Source organism: Sus scrofa, unplaced genomic scaffold, assembly GCF_000003025.6.
Source record: "Sus scrofa isolate TJ Tabasco breed Duroc unplaced genomic scaffold, Sscrofa11.1 Contig2345, whole genome shotgun sequence".
Taxonomy (NCBI): Eukaryota; Metazoa; Chordata; class Mammalia; order Artiodactyla; family Suidae; genus Sus; species Sus scrofa.
In genome coordinates this window covers 148,038-166,473 of record NW_018085072.1, presented here as the reverse complement: position 1 = coordinate 166,473, position 18,436 = coordinate 148,038, and the positions used below count along the sequence as shown (strand labels likewise).

At 45.0% G+C, this 18,436-nt stretch overlaps 1 protein-coding gene across 2 annotated transcripts in view; it reads left to right on the top strand.

Moving 5' to 3' along the window:
* RNF122 (ring finger protein 122) overlaps positions 1-18,436 on the top strand; it is a 40,278-nt gene that overhangs the window by 13,516 nt on the left and 8,326 nt on the right. Inside the window, exons 4-6 of one of the 2 annotated variants that reach the window (XM_013984095.2) lie at positions 298-339; positions 1,912-1,994; positions 2,396-18,333. In XM_013984095.2, coding sequence (XP_013839549.1) covers positions 298-339; positions 1,912-1,994; positions 2,396-2,510 — 240 coding nt within the window. In that variant the 3' untranslated portion in view covers positions 2,511-18,333. The remainder of the gene's footprint in view (positions 1-297; positions 340-1,911; positions 1,995-2,395; positions 18,334-18,436) is intronic. The other variant, XM_013984096.2, reaches the window with a different exon arrangement.

Below are 18,436 nucleotides of genomic sequence, written 5' to 3'. Positions count from 1 at the left end.
TAAGTAGAGGCTAGATCTTCCCTTGCGAAGCCTTCCCCCTCTACTAGCCCTGCTTGACAGGCAGGGGGAGAGAGCAAGCAGAAGTGGCCTCGCCTGGCCTCTCCGGCCTCCTCTCTGGTCCCTTCCAAGGTGAATACTCTTTCTGTCCTCAGGTCTGGCTGGGCCCAAAGCCCTCCTCCTTTGGGGAGGGTGTGGGGTCCCTCCTGTGCGGGTTGGGGACTCCTTCCTCGGCTGATGCTACCTGGCCCACCCTGTGTTTGGTTTCTTCTGACACCAGGCCTCCTCTTTTATTCCCAGGTGGTGCTTAAAGGTGATGCCAAGAAGTTACAGTTATACGGGGTGAGTGTCCTGGGGCAGCACATGGGGATCCCAGTGGGTAAGGCAAAGGGCACCCTCCCTGGGTTTCTGCCTGAGCTTTTCAGGAACCTTTTTAGTCCCAGCCTTCTTATCTCCTTGGGCAAAAGAAAGAAAAGGAAGAGGGAAAGGAAGGGTAGGGAAGGGAAGAAAAGGAAAGAAGGAGGGAAAGGGAGAGAGGGAGAGAGAGAAAGAGAAGGAAGGAAAGGAAGGAAGGACGAAAGAAAGATAAAGAAGGAAAGAAAGGAAAAAAAGAAAGAAATAGAAACCCATCCCAGGAATTAATCAATATGCTGAGTCCATTATGTCTGGGACCAGGGCTGGCAGAAAACAAAGGGATCACAAGAGGGTTTGGGTAAGTGGTGATCCATGGCCCCAGGAAGCCCGATAAGCATAATCTTAAAAGGATAGAGGGTCACACTTTTCTGCCAGATTGCAGTAGCTTTGCCCCAGTTACCTCTGTATATACTCTGTCCTCTGGATCTCCTGTGTCCAGCCCTGTGGTTCATCCCCCTCCCCTCCCCCATGACACCAGCTCCTTGCCTCTCTCAACTCTGACTCTTTTATTTATTTATTTATTTTTGCTTTTTTAGGGCCAAACCCGTGGCACATGGAGGTTCCAAGGCTAGGGGTCAAATCAGAGCTATAGCTGCCGGCCTACACCACAGCCATAGCAACACGGGATCCTAGCCACATCTGCAATGTACACCACAGCTCATGGCAATGCTGGATCCTTAACCCACTGAGCAAGGCCAGGGATCAAACCCGCAACTTCATCGTTCCTAGTTGGATTCATTTCTGCTCCGCCACAACACGAACTCCAGCTCTGACTCTTTTAGGAGCAGACCGTTTCCTCTTTCTTTGCCGCTTATGCTTTAGGGACATCTAACTCACTTCTGAGAGGCTTCCTTCCATAACCACAGACACTCCTGCAGAGAGTGAGGGTGTGGTTGTCTGGGTGTGGGGAGGTTCACAGCTCTCAGGACACACAAGAGCGCCTGGACATGGCTTCATTTCATCCCTCTTTCTGGTGCCTGCTGTTATGAGATCCACAAGTTCCGATGTTTCCTAAGCTCTCCTCTGAAAGAGCAAGAGAGCTAAGGTCAAAGGGATTGCTGTATTGGAATATGAGGCTGGATTTGAAGAATGCAAACCTACACCAGACCCCCATCCTTACCCCTAGTTATTGATAAGCACACCCCCACCCACCCCAGCCAAGCTCCTGGGCTAGAAAGGATGAAAACCTCTTCTTCTAGAAGAGCGCTGCCCTCAGAAATCTCTGAGGACAAAGATTCTCTACGTGCACCACCCAGTGTGGGGGCCACGGCCACCCCGTGGGCATTGAGCACCTGAATGTGATTAGTGTGACAGAAAAACTAAATGTTTCATTTCCTCTTATGTTGGTCAGTTTAAATCTAAAACGGTCCCTGGTGGCTAATGGCTGCCATCCGGTCAGGTTAGTTCTCTCTTGGGTGGGGATGAGGTGATGGATTTTCAGGGTCAGGGACTGAGGTCCTTTCCCCCTCTCCTCTCACACGCCCCCTTCTCCTTCCACAGCAGACCTGTGCAGTCTGTCTGGAAGACTTCAAGGGGAAGGACGAGCTAGGTGTGCTTCCCTGCCAACACGCCTTTCACCGCAAGTATGTGTCTGCAGTGGGAATGTGTGTCTAGGGGGTGCCTTTTGTTTTTTTGTTTGTTTGGCTGCCCCATGTCATATGGAGTTCCTGGGCCAGGGATCAGATCTGACCCACAGTTGGGACCTAAGCCACAACTGTGGCAATGTCAGATCCTTAACCCACTGCACCAGGCCAGGGATCAAACCTGTGTCCCAGTGCTCCCAAGACACAGGGAACATCTTCTAGGGCCTCTAGGGCCTCCCCTCCCATCTGTCCCTTGGGGGTGATCCCCTACATCCTGTCTGGACACCAGGCAGGCCCGAGGGCTTAGACTGGGGCAAGGATAGAGAAGTTCTTGTTCTGAGAAGCAGCGGGGCTCTATGAAAAGACAGCTGGAGCGGGTTGGTATCTTCTTTTGCCTACAGGTGTCTGGTGAAGTGGCTGGAAGTACGCTGTGTCTGCCCCATGTGTAACAAGCCCATTGCTGGTCCCTCAGAGGCCACTCAGAGCATCGGGATTCTACTGGATGAACTGGTGTGAGTGCCGCCTCCATACGGAGGCGTGGAGAAGACTGGAGAAGACTCCGCCTCCAGCCTCGCAGCGGGGGGACCAGATCCTTCCACGCAGCTGTGGTGAACAAGACTGTTGGGTGGCAATGGTCATGCTGACCTGGAGGGGAGGGGGCGCAGGGCTGGCCTTCCACCATCAGGAGGAGACTAGACTTGCCCCCTTCATTGAGTCCTGAAGCCTTCTTCCCAGCTACTCCACACTGACGGCATGGCCCATCCGGAAGCCTGTATCCTGGCACTGGACTGTGCCTGCCTTGTCCCACCTCTAGGGAAAGAAATCTACTCCTGTAGGGCCAAGAACTTTCAGCACCCCACCTTGAGGGTTCCCCTGAGGTGGACATGTTGCCCTGACCTAGAAGAAGGGATGAGCTGGGCTCTGCCCCACCCGTTATTTCCCTGCCCCCTCCCCAGTCCTTCCAGAGGAAGGTTAGAAGGGGAGGGAGGAGAGATGGTAGAACCAAGTGCCTCCAGTGAAAGCCAGGGAGCAAGGCACTGGAGGAAATCAAATCAGGAAGAGCAGGAACTAAAAGAAGCAAAGTCGCTGTTTACATGGGACCTGTGGAAGCGAAGGCTGGCCACCTGGCCTGCTGACTGCAGGGGGGTGGAGGGCAGCCCCTCCCCCGCTGGCATTGAGGTGCTATCTGTTCACTGATCTCAGAGCTTCCTGTTCCAGGTTGGGTGCTCCATCCCCCCCACCCCCCACCCCCACCCCAGCAGAGGAAGGGCTTGTTCTCCACCCAAGTGGATTCCCAGGGGTTTTGTCTAAAGGAGGAAAAAGGGGCCTGGGGATGGGGGTGTCTGAAGAGTAAGGTCGCAATAGACCCCCCCTTCCCCCTTGTAAATAGTATTTTTATACTTAATCCTCACCATCTCAGGCTTTATACGTGGAATTCCCCCCAGTGGAAAAGGTGGGGGTTTTCTTTTCCTCCCCCAAGCGGGTGAGGGTGGGGAAAAGGTATGTATTTAAAGAAAATTAAATTTAATAACAAGTTTCTTTTAACCTTTTGCCAGTAGCTGTGGCCTGTTCTCTCTACTCACTTCTCCATGCTCAAGGCAGACACATGTGCATGAAGGTGCCTAATCCTTGATAAGAAGTATCAGTATTAGATTATTACCTGCTCCACATGGGTTAGGTTAGGGCTGACATCAGTGTGCCAGGCTCATTCATATGATTTCTAGAATATTTGTAAAGAAAGTTGATTATGCCGCCACAGCATTCCAGCTAGTAGGACTCGTCAGTCATACAACTCTTGTAATTCAAGCCATTGAACTCCTAACACAATTCAAGGTCCAGGTAGCTGCCATAGAGGCTTGATTTCTTTGACCGATGTCTGTTTTTCTTCTCCACTGGCTGACAAGTCACACCCTGTATAGCACATCTAGAAATATCATATCGTTAACTGGTCATGCTCCTATGGCTGCACTCAGATTTGACACCTTCGCCCTGCTACTTTGTCAATATCTTCAAGGGGTGGTGAGTCCATCATGCATTTGCAAAATGGATTGAGAGGGTTGGGAACAAATTTCATAGCTCTCATAAGCACGGAGCAGCTGGGCTGTGATTGCCCCCTGCTCTGTGGAATAGGGCAGGACCAATGGTCATCCCAGTCAATGAACTTTGGGTACTGTGCCCAGGAGGAGCATCCATTGAGCATCTGTAGTGGATGATGCCCGTGCACTCAGAGGAACCAGGCCAACAGGAGAGGTGTGGTGCCCCCCAACCCTGCAGTTACACCACAGAAGCTGTTGGTACAGTTGGTGCTCATGGCTGGGCAGACCCGGGTGCAGCTGGGCACCTGACACTCAAAGGAGCAGCTGCTTTTAGCTCCTGGGCTGTTGCCTTGTGGAGGAGAGAAACCCCAGGTGACTGTCAAGTGATGTGCTTGCCACTATCCAAGAGCATGGACTTTTCTTTTTTTAATTCTGCAATGGATGACTTTTAAAGAAATCCTATGTGTATCCACCATTGACAAAGCCAGGGATCAGATACGAGCCATAGTTTCGACCTACGCTACAGCTGTGGCTCCTTTAACCCATTGTGCCAGATGAAGGATTGAATCTGTGTCCTGGCTCTGGAGAGATGCCGCTGATCCCACTTTGCCACAGCTCAAACTCCTCACTTGGGCCTTTTATGCCTCCCCAGTTGTGCCATGTTTTCCCCATTAGCCTAACCCCACCTCTGCCTTCCATTCTACCACCCTCTCCGTCCCTGTGGGCATTAGAATAACCTCTTGAATACCCCTGACTGTATCACTCACAGGGTACTCTTTTGTTAAAGCCAGGCACACAGATTCAGAGGGACAGAGGTGGCCAAATGAGAGACAAGCAGGACAAACTGATGACCAGTCATGCAAGCTGGTACAAAGCCATTCATGGGAAAAGAGTCAAGCTGTTTCCCACGCCCCATGCCAGCAACAGCGTTGGATTCCTAGTGATCCTATTTTAAAAAGCATACGCATGTAGTTCCCTTCCTGATAAACTGGCAGCCTCCACAGATGCGGAGGACATCACCAATGTCACCTTTGTGCTTTGGCATGGCCTTTGATCCTGCCTCCATGTGACAGTCTGAGCTCCAACCTAGGGCCTTTCCTCTACAAAAGGGAAACTAACAGCACCAACACCAGGGGGCCCGGGAAGTTATTTTTGATGGCTTTGGAGTATTCTTCACAGTCTTTCACCTGTCACAGGCTTTTTTCCTTTCTTTTCTTTTCTTTTTTTTCTTTTCTTTTCTCTTTTCTTTTCTCTTCTTTCCTCTTTTCTTTTCTTTTCTTTTCTTTCTCTTTTTGGGGGAATGCCCGCAGCAAGTGGAAGGTCCTGAGCCAGAGATCAGTGCAGTGACAACGCCGGATCCTTAACCTGATGCTCCACCAGGGAACTCCCTCAGCACATTTTTCTTTACTTTCCTTTTTTTTGGCCATGCCCGAAGCATGGGAAAGGTCCTAAGCTAGGGATCAACCCAAGATACTACAGTGATAATGCCAGATCCTTAACCTGCTGCTCCACTGTGGGGAACTCACTAAGCACATTTTTCTTATCCATCCTCTCTCTTCTCTAATTCTTTTTTTTCTCCCTCTTCCTTTCTTTGCCACTCTTTTCCTTCATCCTAGCCTATTCTCTGAGAGAACTCCAAAGCCACTGCAGAACCTCCCGCTGGGCCATCATTGTCATGAATGATTGAAAAGATAGGTCAGTTACAAAGGGGTTACACCCAAGTGATTGCGTAAGCCACCCAGGGACCAGCTCTGAATTTCACTGTATTTAATATATGTGTGCGTTAAGTCTCAAGAAGGTGGCTGATATCCTCAAAGACAGGAATGGGATCCATGGTGATGCTGATGCATTAAGGATACGATGCAATGTGAGAGAGGACAAAAAATCCAACCCCCAAAGAAGGAAAAACCAGGTTTGTTTCAGGAAGGGAAATGGATCTGGAGGCACGATGGATAGCAACTCAGTGACATATATATATAAATTGTACATCTAATGTTTTAAAAACAAGTGAACTGAGTATAACCAGAAATCTGCCTCAGATATGAAGAAGATAAGTCCCTTCTGATCACTCATGCATACATTTTGAGTTGAGGCTTGTTTGAAAAATAACTCAGGTATGAAATCACTTTATATTTAAGGAGTTCCCCTTGTGGTGCAGTGGAAACAAGTCTGACTGGTATCCATGAGGATGCAAGTTCAATCCCTGGCTTTGCTCAGTGAGTGTTTCGGGGATCTGGCGTTGCCGTGAGCTGTGGTGTGGGTTGCAGATGTGGCTCGGATCTGGTATTGCTGTGGCTGTGGCATAGGCTCTGACTCAACCCCTAGCTTGGGAACTTCCATATGCCTCAGGTGCAGCCCTAAAAAAACAAACAAACACACAAAAGTAAAATGTGATCCTGGTGGTAAAGCATCCTTTGGTGCTTTGGGTAATATTTAACCTTGCTAAATTATGTGCCAGATGTCAAGGCAAAAAGAGAGAAAAGCATCAAGAGTGTAAGACATCCTTGCCCTCCTGAACATATTAACATTTCTTCCACAATTACCCATGGAATATTCTCATTTTGGACTTTTTCCACACCCTAAATTTAGCAAGCTAGAATTATCTTTTAAGCACCACTTTAAGCAAACTTTTTGAAAGGGAGACTGCCGAGGAGGGGGAAATCTGCATTTCTTTGTGGTTAGGATGTAATGTCTTCAATTTAATTATGATGCAAAGAAGCAGACTCCTGCTTTATTATATGCTGAGGACAGAGCCAAGAGAGTACCCCAGCAAATTCATTACAGGTTTATAAGATTAAAAACTCATACATTCATATTGAGAAACAGGCAGTGCATTATAGGTTTGCTTTGTGTGTTCTGGCGATTGGGCACACTGAATGGAATAATTGCCTTAAGTGTGCCAGGCGGATTTCATTATTGAAAGGAATTCTGTTTGAGTTTTTAATGACTTAAAAAAGTCTTTAAAATAAGATCTAAGGGCTTTTTCACTTTTTAACTTATATACTTTGAAACACTGAAATCTTCATGTAAAATCAGTTTTTCTTAAAGTGAGCCATGGCTATAGAATAAAATAAATTAGAAAGAATTTCTTTAAAGTCTAGTTTGCAAAAAAAAATGCACGAAGCAAGCACAGATCAAGAAAGAGTCGTTTTGAATGCACGGTTTTTGTTCATCATTATTAGTTTTCAAAGGGGTGAAGGTTCTGTATTTGAGAAACAAAAAGTTCACTGGCAAGAGTCAGCAATGAACTGAGGCTATGTTTTAGGAAACAAGGGGTCTCTCCCTTCTGCTCCTCATTATGAGGTTAATTCATATAGAGGAATAAACAAAGCCAGCACTGGAATCCAAAGAATGGGTTTTAAACCCAGCTCTGCCTCTAATTAGCTGGGAGGCCCTGGCCTTGTTCCTTAGTCTCTCTAAGCCTTGCTTTTCTCCTCTGTGAAATGGAGATCATAGTAACTGCCTCCAAGTGTGGTTAAGAAGCATACATAAAAGAATGCAGAATAAAGGCTCAAAGTCATTTTCAAATATAAGCTATTTTAGTTTCTAAAGTCAAGATCCCCAATAAGGGGACTAAATGATAGGTCCAGAAGAAACAAGAAAGCTTGCGTATTTCCTCCAGTCATCCCAATTAATGCATCACTCTTTGGTGAGCATGCACTTTATCACAGGTGCTGCATTCATGTTGCATAAAAAAGGATTTGCTTTATTTCACTGGGCCTAGCTGATAGCCATTGAACATGCCATTTGTGGAGAAGTCTGATATGGAATTTTTTTTTTCTCCTTTTTTTCCCTAACTGCCACACCTACGGCATGTGGAAGTTCCCAGGCTAGGGGATCGAACTGGAGGTGCCGGCCTACACCACAGCCACAGCAATGCTGGATCTGAGCTGCATCTTCAACCTATGCTGCAGCTTGTAGCAGTGCTGGATCCCTAACCCACTGAGCAAGGCCAGGGATTGAACCTGCGTCCTCACAAACCGTATGTCGGGTTCTTAACCCACTGAGCCATAAAGTAATAACTATACTTAAAGTCAACTATTGAAAAGTACATATTTCAATTTTTTCCTATTTATTCAACAGCCAGCACAGAGTAATTGAGTGCCTCCTATGTGCCAGCCACTGTGTCCTGTGCCAAAGTACAAAATCCAAGAGGGTCTCTACTCCTAAGTCATTTGTGGTATAATAAGAAAAATAGAGACTAAACAAACTTCTACACATGCCAGCCATAGAAAAGTGTGCAGTGCCTTCCTAAGTTAAACCGAGAGCAGGGTATGGAGGTGACTACAGGAGAGGCCTTTAAGCAAGACCAGTAGAGGCACTGAGGCTGAGCTCAGAAGATTGACAAGAGTTGGGGAAAGGCTGGACAGAAGAGCATATGTGAGAACTTCGAGGCAAAATTGAGCTTGGATAGTTGGAGAACAAATCCCATGTGGTTAGAGCTTCGTGAGAGGCAGGAAAATAGTACAAAGCAAGGTTGAAGGGACACGGGGGTCAGATCATGTATGGCTGTGGTGAGGAACTTCAATTTATGATAATGGGGATTTAAGAAGAGAAGTCAAAAAAAAAAAAAGGGGGTCCCCGTCGTGGCGCAGTGGTTAACGTATCTGACTAGGAACCATGAGGTTGAGGGTTCGATCCCTGCCCTTGCTCAGTGGGTCAAGGTTCCGGCGTTGCCTTGCCGTGAGCTGTGGTGTAGGTCGCAGACACGGCTAGGATCCTGAGTTGCTATGGCTCTGGCGTAGGCTGGCAGCTGCAGCTCCGATTTGACCCCTAGCCCGGGAACCTCCATATGCCGCAGTTGTGGCCCAAGAAATGGCAAAAAGACAAAAAAAAAAAAAAAAAAAAAAAAAGAAGAGAAGTCACCTTATTTGAGTTAGTTGTTCAATGGAGATGAGATGAAGGACAAGAATGGAAGCAAGAGGCCATTTGGAAGGATATTAGATTATTTCAGGGGAGGTAGACTTGGCCTGAGATGGTGATAGTATCGGCAAAGGAAAGTTGAGGAATTCAAGACATGTATTAGTTACATTTTATATATATTTTATAGCGCTCTATAATCTTTCAAAAAATTTCAGATAAGAGTCATTTGGTGCTTGTTTTATAAACTTTATGAACATGTAAACCTTCAACATAATTAGTATATCCTTTTTTTTTTTTCTTCTTTTGTGGCCACCCTGTGGCACACATGTGGATTTCCCGGGACAGGGATTGGATCGGAGCCATAGTTGCAACCTAAGCCACAGCTGTGGCAAGGCTGGATCCTTAACCCACTGTGCCAGGCGGGCTGGGGATTGAACTTGCATCCCAGCATTCTCCCAGCTCTCCCAAAACACAGCCAATCCATTGCACCACAGTGGGAGCTCCTAATTAGTATATTCTTTAGTTCATGAGTTATAGTCACAATCAATGCTGAAAATTGTATAGCCTCTGGGTTCCATCCCTGGCCTGGGAACTTCCACATGCCACAGACACAGCCAAAAAAAAAAAAAAAAAAAAAATATATGTATATATATGGTCTCGTATCATATGCAAAAGGACATGGTCTTTGCCTCACTCTCCACAGGTATTCAAGGCTTGTAAATACTGTACTATCATTTTTCTATTTGGCCTATACTCAAAAAGGTAGCTTTGCTGCAAGCAGTAATTATTTTACAGTGTATTTCAGAGTCCTATGATTAACCATGTTTAGACCATAGAAACCTTGAAAGATGTAGCTGCAATACAGTCAAGCTGTAATCACATCAGTTTTCACTCCTAGTTGAATGAAAGAGATCAAACACTTCTTTTTTACTTTCTCTCACTTTGGCTTTTCCTTATGAAGAGTTTTTCACCCTAAATCATCAATCATTAGCTGAAAGGTGTTGCTAAATGTTTAGCCACAAAACCTCTGGAATTTACTGCATTCTTCCAGTTCTCCTTAAAAGAAAGATTTAAGAATTTAATCTCTCTATACATAACCACGTTCATACATAATTTTACGTAAATATAATCACATATATATGCTTTGTAAAAATACATAGTCATCTTTTCTTTCCATTTACTTTCAGTTTGGTTTTGCTAAGCTCCTCCACCTTCCTATCTTTTCTTTACCCCACATCAGCACCCAAGGGCATTTGTGCTAGAACCTAGGATGTTTCCTCCCACATATTCTCCTTATTCAAGTATTGCTTTTTTTCTTTTTTTTTTCCAGGGCTGCACCTGAGGCATAGGGAATGTCCCAGGCTAGGGGTCGAATTGAACTACAGCTGACAGCCACAGCTACAGCAATGCGGGATCTGAGCTGCATCTGTGACCTACACCACAGCTCACCGCAACATCAAACCCTTGACCCACTGAACAAGGTCAGGGATCAAACATACATCCTCATGAATACTAGTTGGGTTCTTAAACTAATGAGCCACAACGGAACTCCCTTATTCAAGTATTCTTACACCTACACCTACATATGTATCTACATAGACAGGCAGGTTTATTTGTTTGTTTTTGGCTGAGGTATGCTGTAGATTGATGTGGGATCTCAGTTCCCAGACCAGGGATTGAACCTAGGCCCTAGGGGTGCAAGCACTGAATCCTAACCTCTAGACCAACAGGGAATTAATTCCCTGGCATTCATTTTTTTTGGGGGGGGAGAGCATTCCTGAACCACAATAGATACTTAACCCTCTGCACCACAAGAGAATTTCTGGCATTTATTTTTAAAGCACAGTCTTATATGAGTTCCCTCCATGGTACAGTAGGCTAAGAATCTGACTTCAGCAGCTTGGGTACTTGCAGTGGTGCAGGTTCAATCCCCAGCCTGGAGCAGCGGATTAAAGGATCCAGCATTGCCACAGCTGTGGCGTAGGTTACAGCTGTGGCTTAGATTCAGTCCCTGGCCTGAGAACTTCCATATGCCATGGGTGTGCCCATAAAATAAACAGTAGAAGAAAAAGAAAAGCATTGTCCTATAACTGGGAGATCATAGCATCTTTTGCATCTTACATTTACCATTGAACCACACCTTGTGGAAATCCCTTCTGGGCCTCTGGTTCTTTCATTAAATGGCTGGATGATTCCCCAGTGGGGATGTGCTGTTGATGAGCCTATGATTTTTTTTTTTTTTGATTTTTACCTTATGAAGAGTCACACAAGGAACCTGCTTGTTCATTCTCGTGGTCATGAACCCATATCCTTACATATAGTTATTTGTAGCAGATAAAGGGTACATGTCTCAAGAGTACAGCTGCCACTGAATTCACTTAATCCTTTAAGGGATGTTGCCAGATTCTTTTCAAAAGCTGGACGAGGAAAAAGTGCCAAAGAGAGGAGGGCACCCTTGGATAAAATACCTACTCCATGAATTTAAGTTGTATGGATTAAATGAGGGGATAAGTGCAGAGTAAAAACCAATCTAGGGAGTGCCCATTGTGGCTCAGTGGAAATGAACCTGACTAGTACCCATAAGGACATGGGTTCGATCCCTGGCCTTGCTTAGTGGGTTAACGATCTGGTGTTGCTGTGGCTGTGGTGTAATCTGGCAGCTGTACACCCTAGCCTGGGAATTTCCATATGGGTGCAGCCCTAAAATAAAGCAAAAAAAAAGACCAATCCAGTTGACATTATTATTAGTTTTTTTCTAAAGACTATGGGCTTCCCAGGTCACTTCCCAGGCCTCTGTTGGCTGGACAGGGGGTGCATTCATGAAGTACACAATGAGAGTGACAGTCTAGGATTGTGTATCTGGAGGCTCTACAAAGGAAGGGGAGAGCTGGGGAGAGCAAAGACTCAGGAGTCAAATGCACCCAGCTTTAATCGAAGCTTTACCACTTTCTGCTGTGAGATCATGGGCAAGTTACTCAACATCCCAGAGCTTCAGTTTCCTCATCTGCAGGATGGAGATAATGACACCAATCTCCTGTGAGAAGGAAACAATGGACCTAAGGTCCTGAGCAGAGTGTCTGGTGGCCCTTAAAGGTGCCATTTTCTCAAAAGTTTCATTATAGCTTTGCCTCATACCTACCTATCACTGGGTCCCCCAGCAGATAAAAACCTATTGAAGGAAGGATCTCCATTGAATTCAGCACTGCATCTTTGTATACCCCATCTCTCACTTGGTTTTCTCTCTTACCAACTACCATAAGGTCTTTGTTGCTCAATCAAACCAGCACTGATTAAAAAATAAGAACAGGAACAATAAAATTTTATTGTGGAAAATATCAGACATACATTCCAACATAAAGAGTAATATATATAAGAACAGTCACAGGAGTTCCCATTGTGGTTCAGCAGGTTAAGAAGACAATGTGGTCTCCATCAGGATTCAGGTTTGATCCCTTGCCTTGCTCAGTGGGTTAAGGATCTGGAGTTGCCACAGGCTGCATTGTACTTGCAGGTGCAGTTCAGATCTGGTGATGTTGTGGCTGTGGCATAGACCAGCAGCTGCAGCTCTGATTCAACCCCCAGCCTGTGAACCTCCATAGGCTGCAGGTGTGGCCATAAAAACAAAACAAAACAAGAACAGCCATGACCCAGATTCAACATTATCAACAGGTTGATAATCTTTTTTCACTCATTTATTGATCACTCCTTCCCATCACCCCTCTCTACGGAGTATTCAAAAGTGAATTCCAGATATCATATGATATCAATTGTTAATACTCGTGGGAATTTCTAGTACAAAGTAGGATCTGGTGACCTCTGAGAGGTTTCCAAGACCCTATTCAGAAGATCTGCCAGGTCAAAACTATTCTTATAATAATATTAACATATTGTTTGTCTTTTTTATTCTCATTCTTTCCTGAGTATACGGTGGGGTTTTCCCACACAGACTGAATGCAGCAGCAGATCTGAGGACCCAGCTGTCTCCTACTAAACCAGATCTGACAGTGGCAAATTTTTTCGAATCTATTTACAAAAATGTAAAATAATGCCACTCATCTCTCTTTTTGTTTTTTCTTAGAAAATGTAATTATTTAAAAAAAAATAAGTTTTTAGTTAGCATGCAATTGATTTACTCTTGCTAGATTTAAAAAAATTCAATGGATATTTTAAAAATTTGTCACTTTTGGAGTTTTCCTGTGGCAGAGCTGAAGGATCTGGCCTTGTCACTGGGGCAGCTTGGGTCACTGCTGTGGCCTGGGTTTGATCCCTGGCCTGGGAACTTCTGCATGCCGTGAGTGTGGCCAAAAAATGAAAAATAAACTTGTCAGTTTTAATTTCTAACATAGAAAAATATATCTATTGAAATATCTAACAAAAAGAAAAGCTCTTTGAAATTCTCAATACTTTTTAAATTAGTTTTTTTAACTGAGATTTAATTCACATTCCACAAGATTCAACACTTTAAAGTATATAATTCAGGGAGTTTCCGCTGTGGTTCAGCCGGAACAAACCCGACTGGTATTCGTGAGGATGCAGGTTCAATCCCTGACCCGAACAGTGGGTTAAAGATCCAGCATTACCATGAGCTGCATCATAGCTCACAGATATGGATGGATTTGGCTGCTGTGGAAAAAAAAAAAAAAAAGTCCTGAGAACTGACAAGAAGTAAAAACACTTTCAATTCTTCCTTTCTTTCATGCTTGTTATTTATTGAAGAAACCAGGTAATTTGTGGAATTTTCATATTCTTAGCTTAGCTGACCATATTGTCTTGGTGTCTTTTCTTTTTTTTTTCTTTTTTTCTTTTTTTTTTTTTGTCTTTTATCTTTTTAGGGCCACACCCGCAGCATATGAAGATTCCCAGGCAGGCATCTAATCGGAGCTGTTGCCGATGGCCTGTGCCACAGCCACAGCAATGCCAGGTCCGAGCCTCGTCTGCCACCTACACCACAGCTCACCAGATCCTTAACCCACTGAGCGAGGCCAGGGATCGAACCAGCAACCTCATCGTTCCTAGCTGGATTCATTTCCACTGTGCCAGGACGGGAACTCCTGTCTTGGTGTCTTAAACTGTTTCTGTTCTTCATATTTCTTGCCATTTAGTAGTTAGATCTAAAAGTTTGATTAAATTTAGGGCCAATTTTTGTGTAAGATTATTTCATAGATAGTGTGTATTTCCTGTTGCATTGCATCAAGAGGCACATGGTATCTGTTGTCTCACTTTTATTGATGTTAAGATAAATCAGTGGGTTCAGGTTTTGTTAGCTTGATTCAGCTATTATAAGTTTCCCTTCCACTTCATAATTCTAATAGCCATAGATGACTGTTGGCTGACCCCAGCGTTTCATTAGGACTTGTGAACAGTATCTTTCTAAAGCTACTAGTTCTGTGGCATTTATTGCCCTTACAAACTATTCAGGTACCCTGAAACATAGAGCAGAATAAATGCTTGATTTTTTTCCTTTACCAAACTTCAAAATAAAGAGTTGGTTCCTCAGGTGATCCAAGTGTAAATGAGAGGGATTTTTTTTTCTTTTTTAGTATCACTTTGAATTCATGGGTTTATATATATTTGATATGTTTCAATTCATGAGTCTTTTTTTTTTTTTCTCAGTCTTTTTAGAGCCGCCACCTGTAGCATATGGAAGTTCCTAGGCTTGGGGTCGAATTGGAGTTGCAGCTGCTGGCAAAATAGGATCTGAGCCACGTCTGCCACCTGCACCACAGCTCATGGCAATGCCAGATCCCCAGTCCACTGAGTGAGGCCAGGGATTGAACCTGTATCTTAACAGATACCAGTCAGGTTTATTACCACTGAGCTGCGACAGGAACTCCAACTAGTCATTATTTTTTAAGCCCAAATTTTTCCTTCTTTGGCCAAGGGTGCCTCTTCATCATTGGGGTTTTTCTTGACATAACCTCAGTAGTATTTGATAGCTACTTTACTTTCTGTTACAATTAAATGCCATGGGCTCATCTTACTCAATCCTTACCTCAGTTCTAAAATTAGTCACTTCCAGAGTTCCAATCTTAGCTCAGCAGAAACGAATCTGAGAAGTATCCATGAGGACACAGGTTCGATCCCTGGCCTTGCTCAGTAGGTTAAGGATCTGGCGTTGCCGTGAGCTGTGGTGTAGGTCACAGACACAGCCCAGATCCAGGGTTGCTGTGGCTCTGGTGTAGGCTGGAAGTTGCAGCTCCAATTCAGCCTCTAGCCTGGGAATCTCCATGTGCCAAGGGTGTCGCACTAAAGACAGAAAGAAAAAAGATGCTTTAAAAATAAATAAAATTAGTCACTTCCTAAAGGAATTCTGGTTCCTCAGTGGCAATGGCATTTAGATTATGAATTTGAACACTAGGGCTGTTCATAGTCTGGATTATCCTTGATTCTTGGCCTTTTCAGTAGACACTGCTAGGATATATTTTGTAGAAAGAGAAAAATTGTGAATTCATCCTACCATTGCCAATTCAAATTTTGGATGATAGAATTTACACCTGGAGTTTCCTGATGGCTCAATGGTTAAGGATCCAGACTTGTCACTGCTGTGAATTGGCTCACTGCTGTGGTGCCAGTTCAATCCCTGGCCTGGGAATTTGTACATGCCTCAGGTACCACCAAAAAAAAAAAAAAAAAAAGAAGAATCTACATATAACTTCATTGATTGATTGTGTGTGTGTGTGTGTGTGTGTTTAGGGCCTTACCCTCAGCAAATGGAGTTTCCCAGGCTAGAGGTCAAATCAGAGCTGCAGCCTCTGGCCTATACCACAGTCACAGCAACTCCAGATCTGAGCAGTGTCTTCAACCTACATCACAGCTCACCACAATACCAGATCCTTAACTCACTGAGTGAGGCCAGGGATCCAACCCGAGTCCTCATGGATACTAGTCAGATTCATCTCCACTGAGCCACAATGGGAACTCCCAACTTCGTTGATTTGATACTTGTATCTCTTTATCTTTCACTGAAGACCTTGGTTTCTATTTATATGTTGTTTACACCAGTGGCATACAGAAGTTCTCTGGCCATGGATCAAATCTGAGCTGCAGCTGCAACCTACACCCTAACCCACTGCACTACAGTGGGAAGTCTTTAAAATAATTATGTAAAATACTTAGATGATGCTAAAGTCAAAACTATAACACAGAGTATATGAAAAGAAGTCTAGCTTCCATACCCATTTTTTCCTTCTTCTTTTCTTATACATAACACTTTTTATTAGTTTGTAATTTATACTTCCATTGCTGCTTATTTAAAATGCAAGGAAATGGAGTTCCCTTATGGCACAATAGATTAAGGACCTAGCATTGTCACTGCAGCAGCTTGTGTCACTGCTGTGGCACAGGTTCAAATCCCTTGCCCAGGAACTTCCAGACACCACAGGCACAGAAGAAAAAAAATAAATAAAATGTAAGTAAATGCACCCATCCTTCTTAGGAGGGAGGCAAGCTTTTTTCGCTTAATATATCCTAGGGTTCCATGGCCTCCACAGAGATGGTCTTCATTCCTTTGTATAGATGCACAGAACTGCATTGTGTGGCTGTACCGTGGTTTATTCAGCCAGTTCTCTGTGGATGGACATGTGGGTTCAACAACCATTTATCGCATGACTAAACTGTGCCAGGCACTGGGGATAAAGGCATGGTCTCTGGTCTCAGGAAACTCAGAGTGTAAAGGGGGTGAACCCTTCCAATACAAGTACTTTCCTCATAAGGGAGTGACATCTTGCATGGGCTTAGCAGGGGAGACACGTGGAACAGGGCAGTCAGTCCCACAAGGGAGGAACACAGTAACTGTCTGGGATTGGCATCTTGCTCCCATAGTTGTGCAATATATGGGAGATATATGGGAGATCTTGGGTGTAATATATGGGAGATCTCCATAGGCGAGATGCCCCTTGGGGAGAGTTTTTAGTCGCTGTTTGAAATTGCTTAGAAAATCATGAGTGCCACCAATTGGTCAGAGAAAGGAAGGAAGGCCAAGTGAAAGAGGTAGAGAGGAAAGGTCCTAACCATAAAACTCCCCGGAAAAGAGGAAATGTTAAGTTAATACAGAAGCTGTGGGTTAATAATAAAATTAACACCTGTACAGAATTTACCAGTGACCAGAAATTGTTCTAAGCAATTTACGTATATTTAACTTCTTTATTTCTCATAACAATTCTAAGAAGGAAGGACTCTTATTACCCACATTTTATTTTACTTCTGATAAAAATTAAGGGACAGAGAGTTTAAGTAACTTTTGCCTTAAGTCATAGAACGAGCGAGGGCGGTGGCGGGGTGTAGGTTGGAATGAGAAACGAAGCAAAGGTAGGATATGCAGAGTAGTTGCAAGCGGTGCGCTATCCAAGGCGAGACCAAGCCCTGCAGCCTCCCTTCACTTTAAGCACCACCCCCTCACACCTCTCTTCCTACACACACACACCCACCCCCATATCACATACACCTAGATGGGAAAACCCTGTTAGGTCCTTCTCTGGACGCCCGGGGGCTCGGAAGCCAGAGGAATCCCAAAGTCCAGAGGCAACCTGATAGATGCACGGCGAAAACTAAGCAGCCCTACGGGGCAGCGTAAGTTTGAGCAGCGGCTCAGGGTCTCCCGCCCAGGGTCCTTGTTTGAGAAGCGGCGGATACAGCTTCCCCCCACCCCAAGCCCCCCACGCCTTGTCCGCCACTCATCTCTCTGTGCCCCCGGCTCACTCCTTGGCACAAAGTGTGCTTCCCCGGGCTCCTACGACAGGATGGAAGCTGTATGAGGTCATCGGCAAACTCCCAGGGATGGTCAGGCGCCGTGACTCGCCCCTGGGGAACCCAAGGTCAAATGTCCAAGATTCACCGTCAGGGAACCCGCAGGGACAGGGACTAAGCGATGCGTTGCGGGCGTGGCAGGTAAAGGGCTAGGAAAGGGGTTAGTCTTCCAGAACCGTGGTTCCTCTAGTTCTTTTTCCCTTGGAACCGGCAAGGAGCAGCTTCGAGCTCGCGATCCCACTTAAGGAACAGCCGGGACACAGCTTCAGACGTCCGTGTCTGCATCCACCTGTGGCCGGGAACCATACCACGACGCTCAGACCACTAAAATTTTTACCGAATCCCCTTCAGTGATCAGTCGCCAACTCTTTGCTCAACAGCGGACTCTTTCTCAAGACAGGAATTCCAGGCATGAAAACATCAGTTCCAAAAACAGCCCAACGGGGGTTAAAAATTGACGTCAGAACCGCGAAAGCACAGCAAAATAACTACAAACAATGAAGATCAATTAAATGTCAAAACCAGCTCTGCATTGCAATAAAAAAAAAATAAAAAAGTAAAGATCCTCCAAGTTCACGTCAGACGGGTAATGTGCCGATGTCGTAACAAGGTTTGAGGGAGGCACATATCACGCAGGCGCGTGAACACCCAATCATCATGCTTATGAACTACAAAAGGATCATGACAACGCTCTGGTAAGGAGCCCCGAATATGGCCCACTGACTTTACAGAAAGGGTGACAGACATGGTGCATATTTTTCCTACCTGATATATAAAACCCTGTATATTTTATAACTA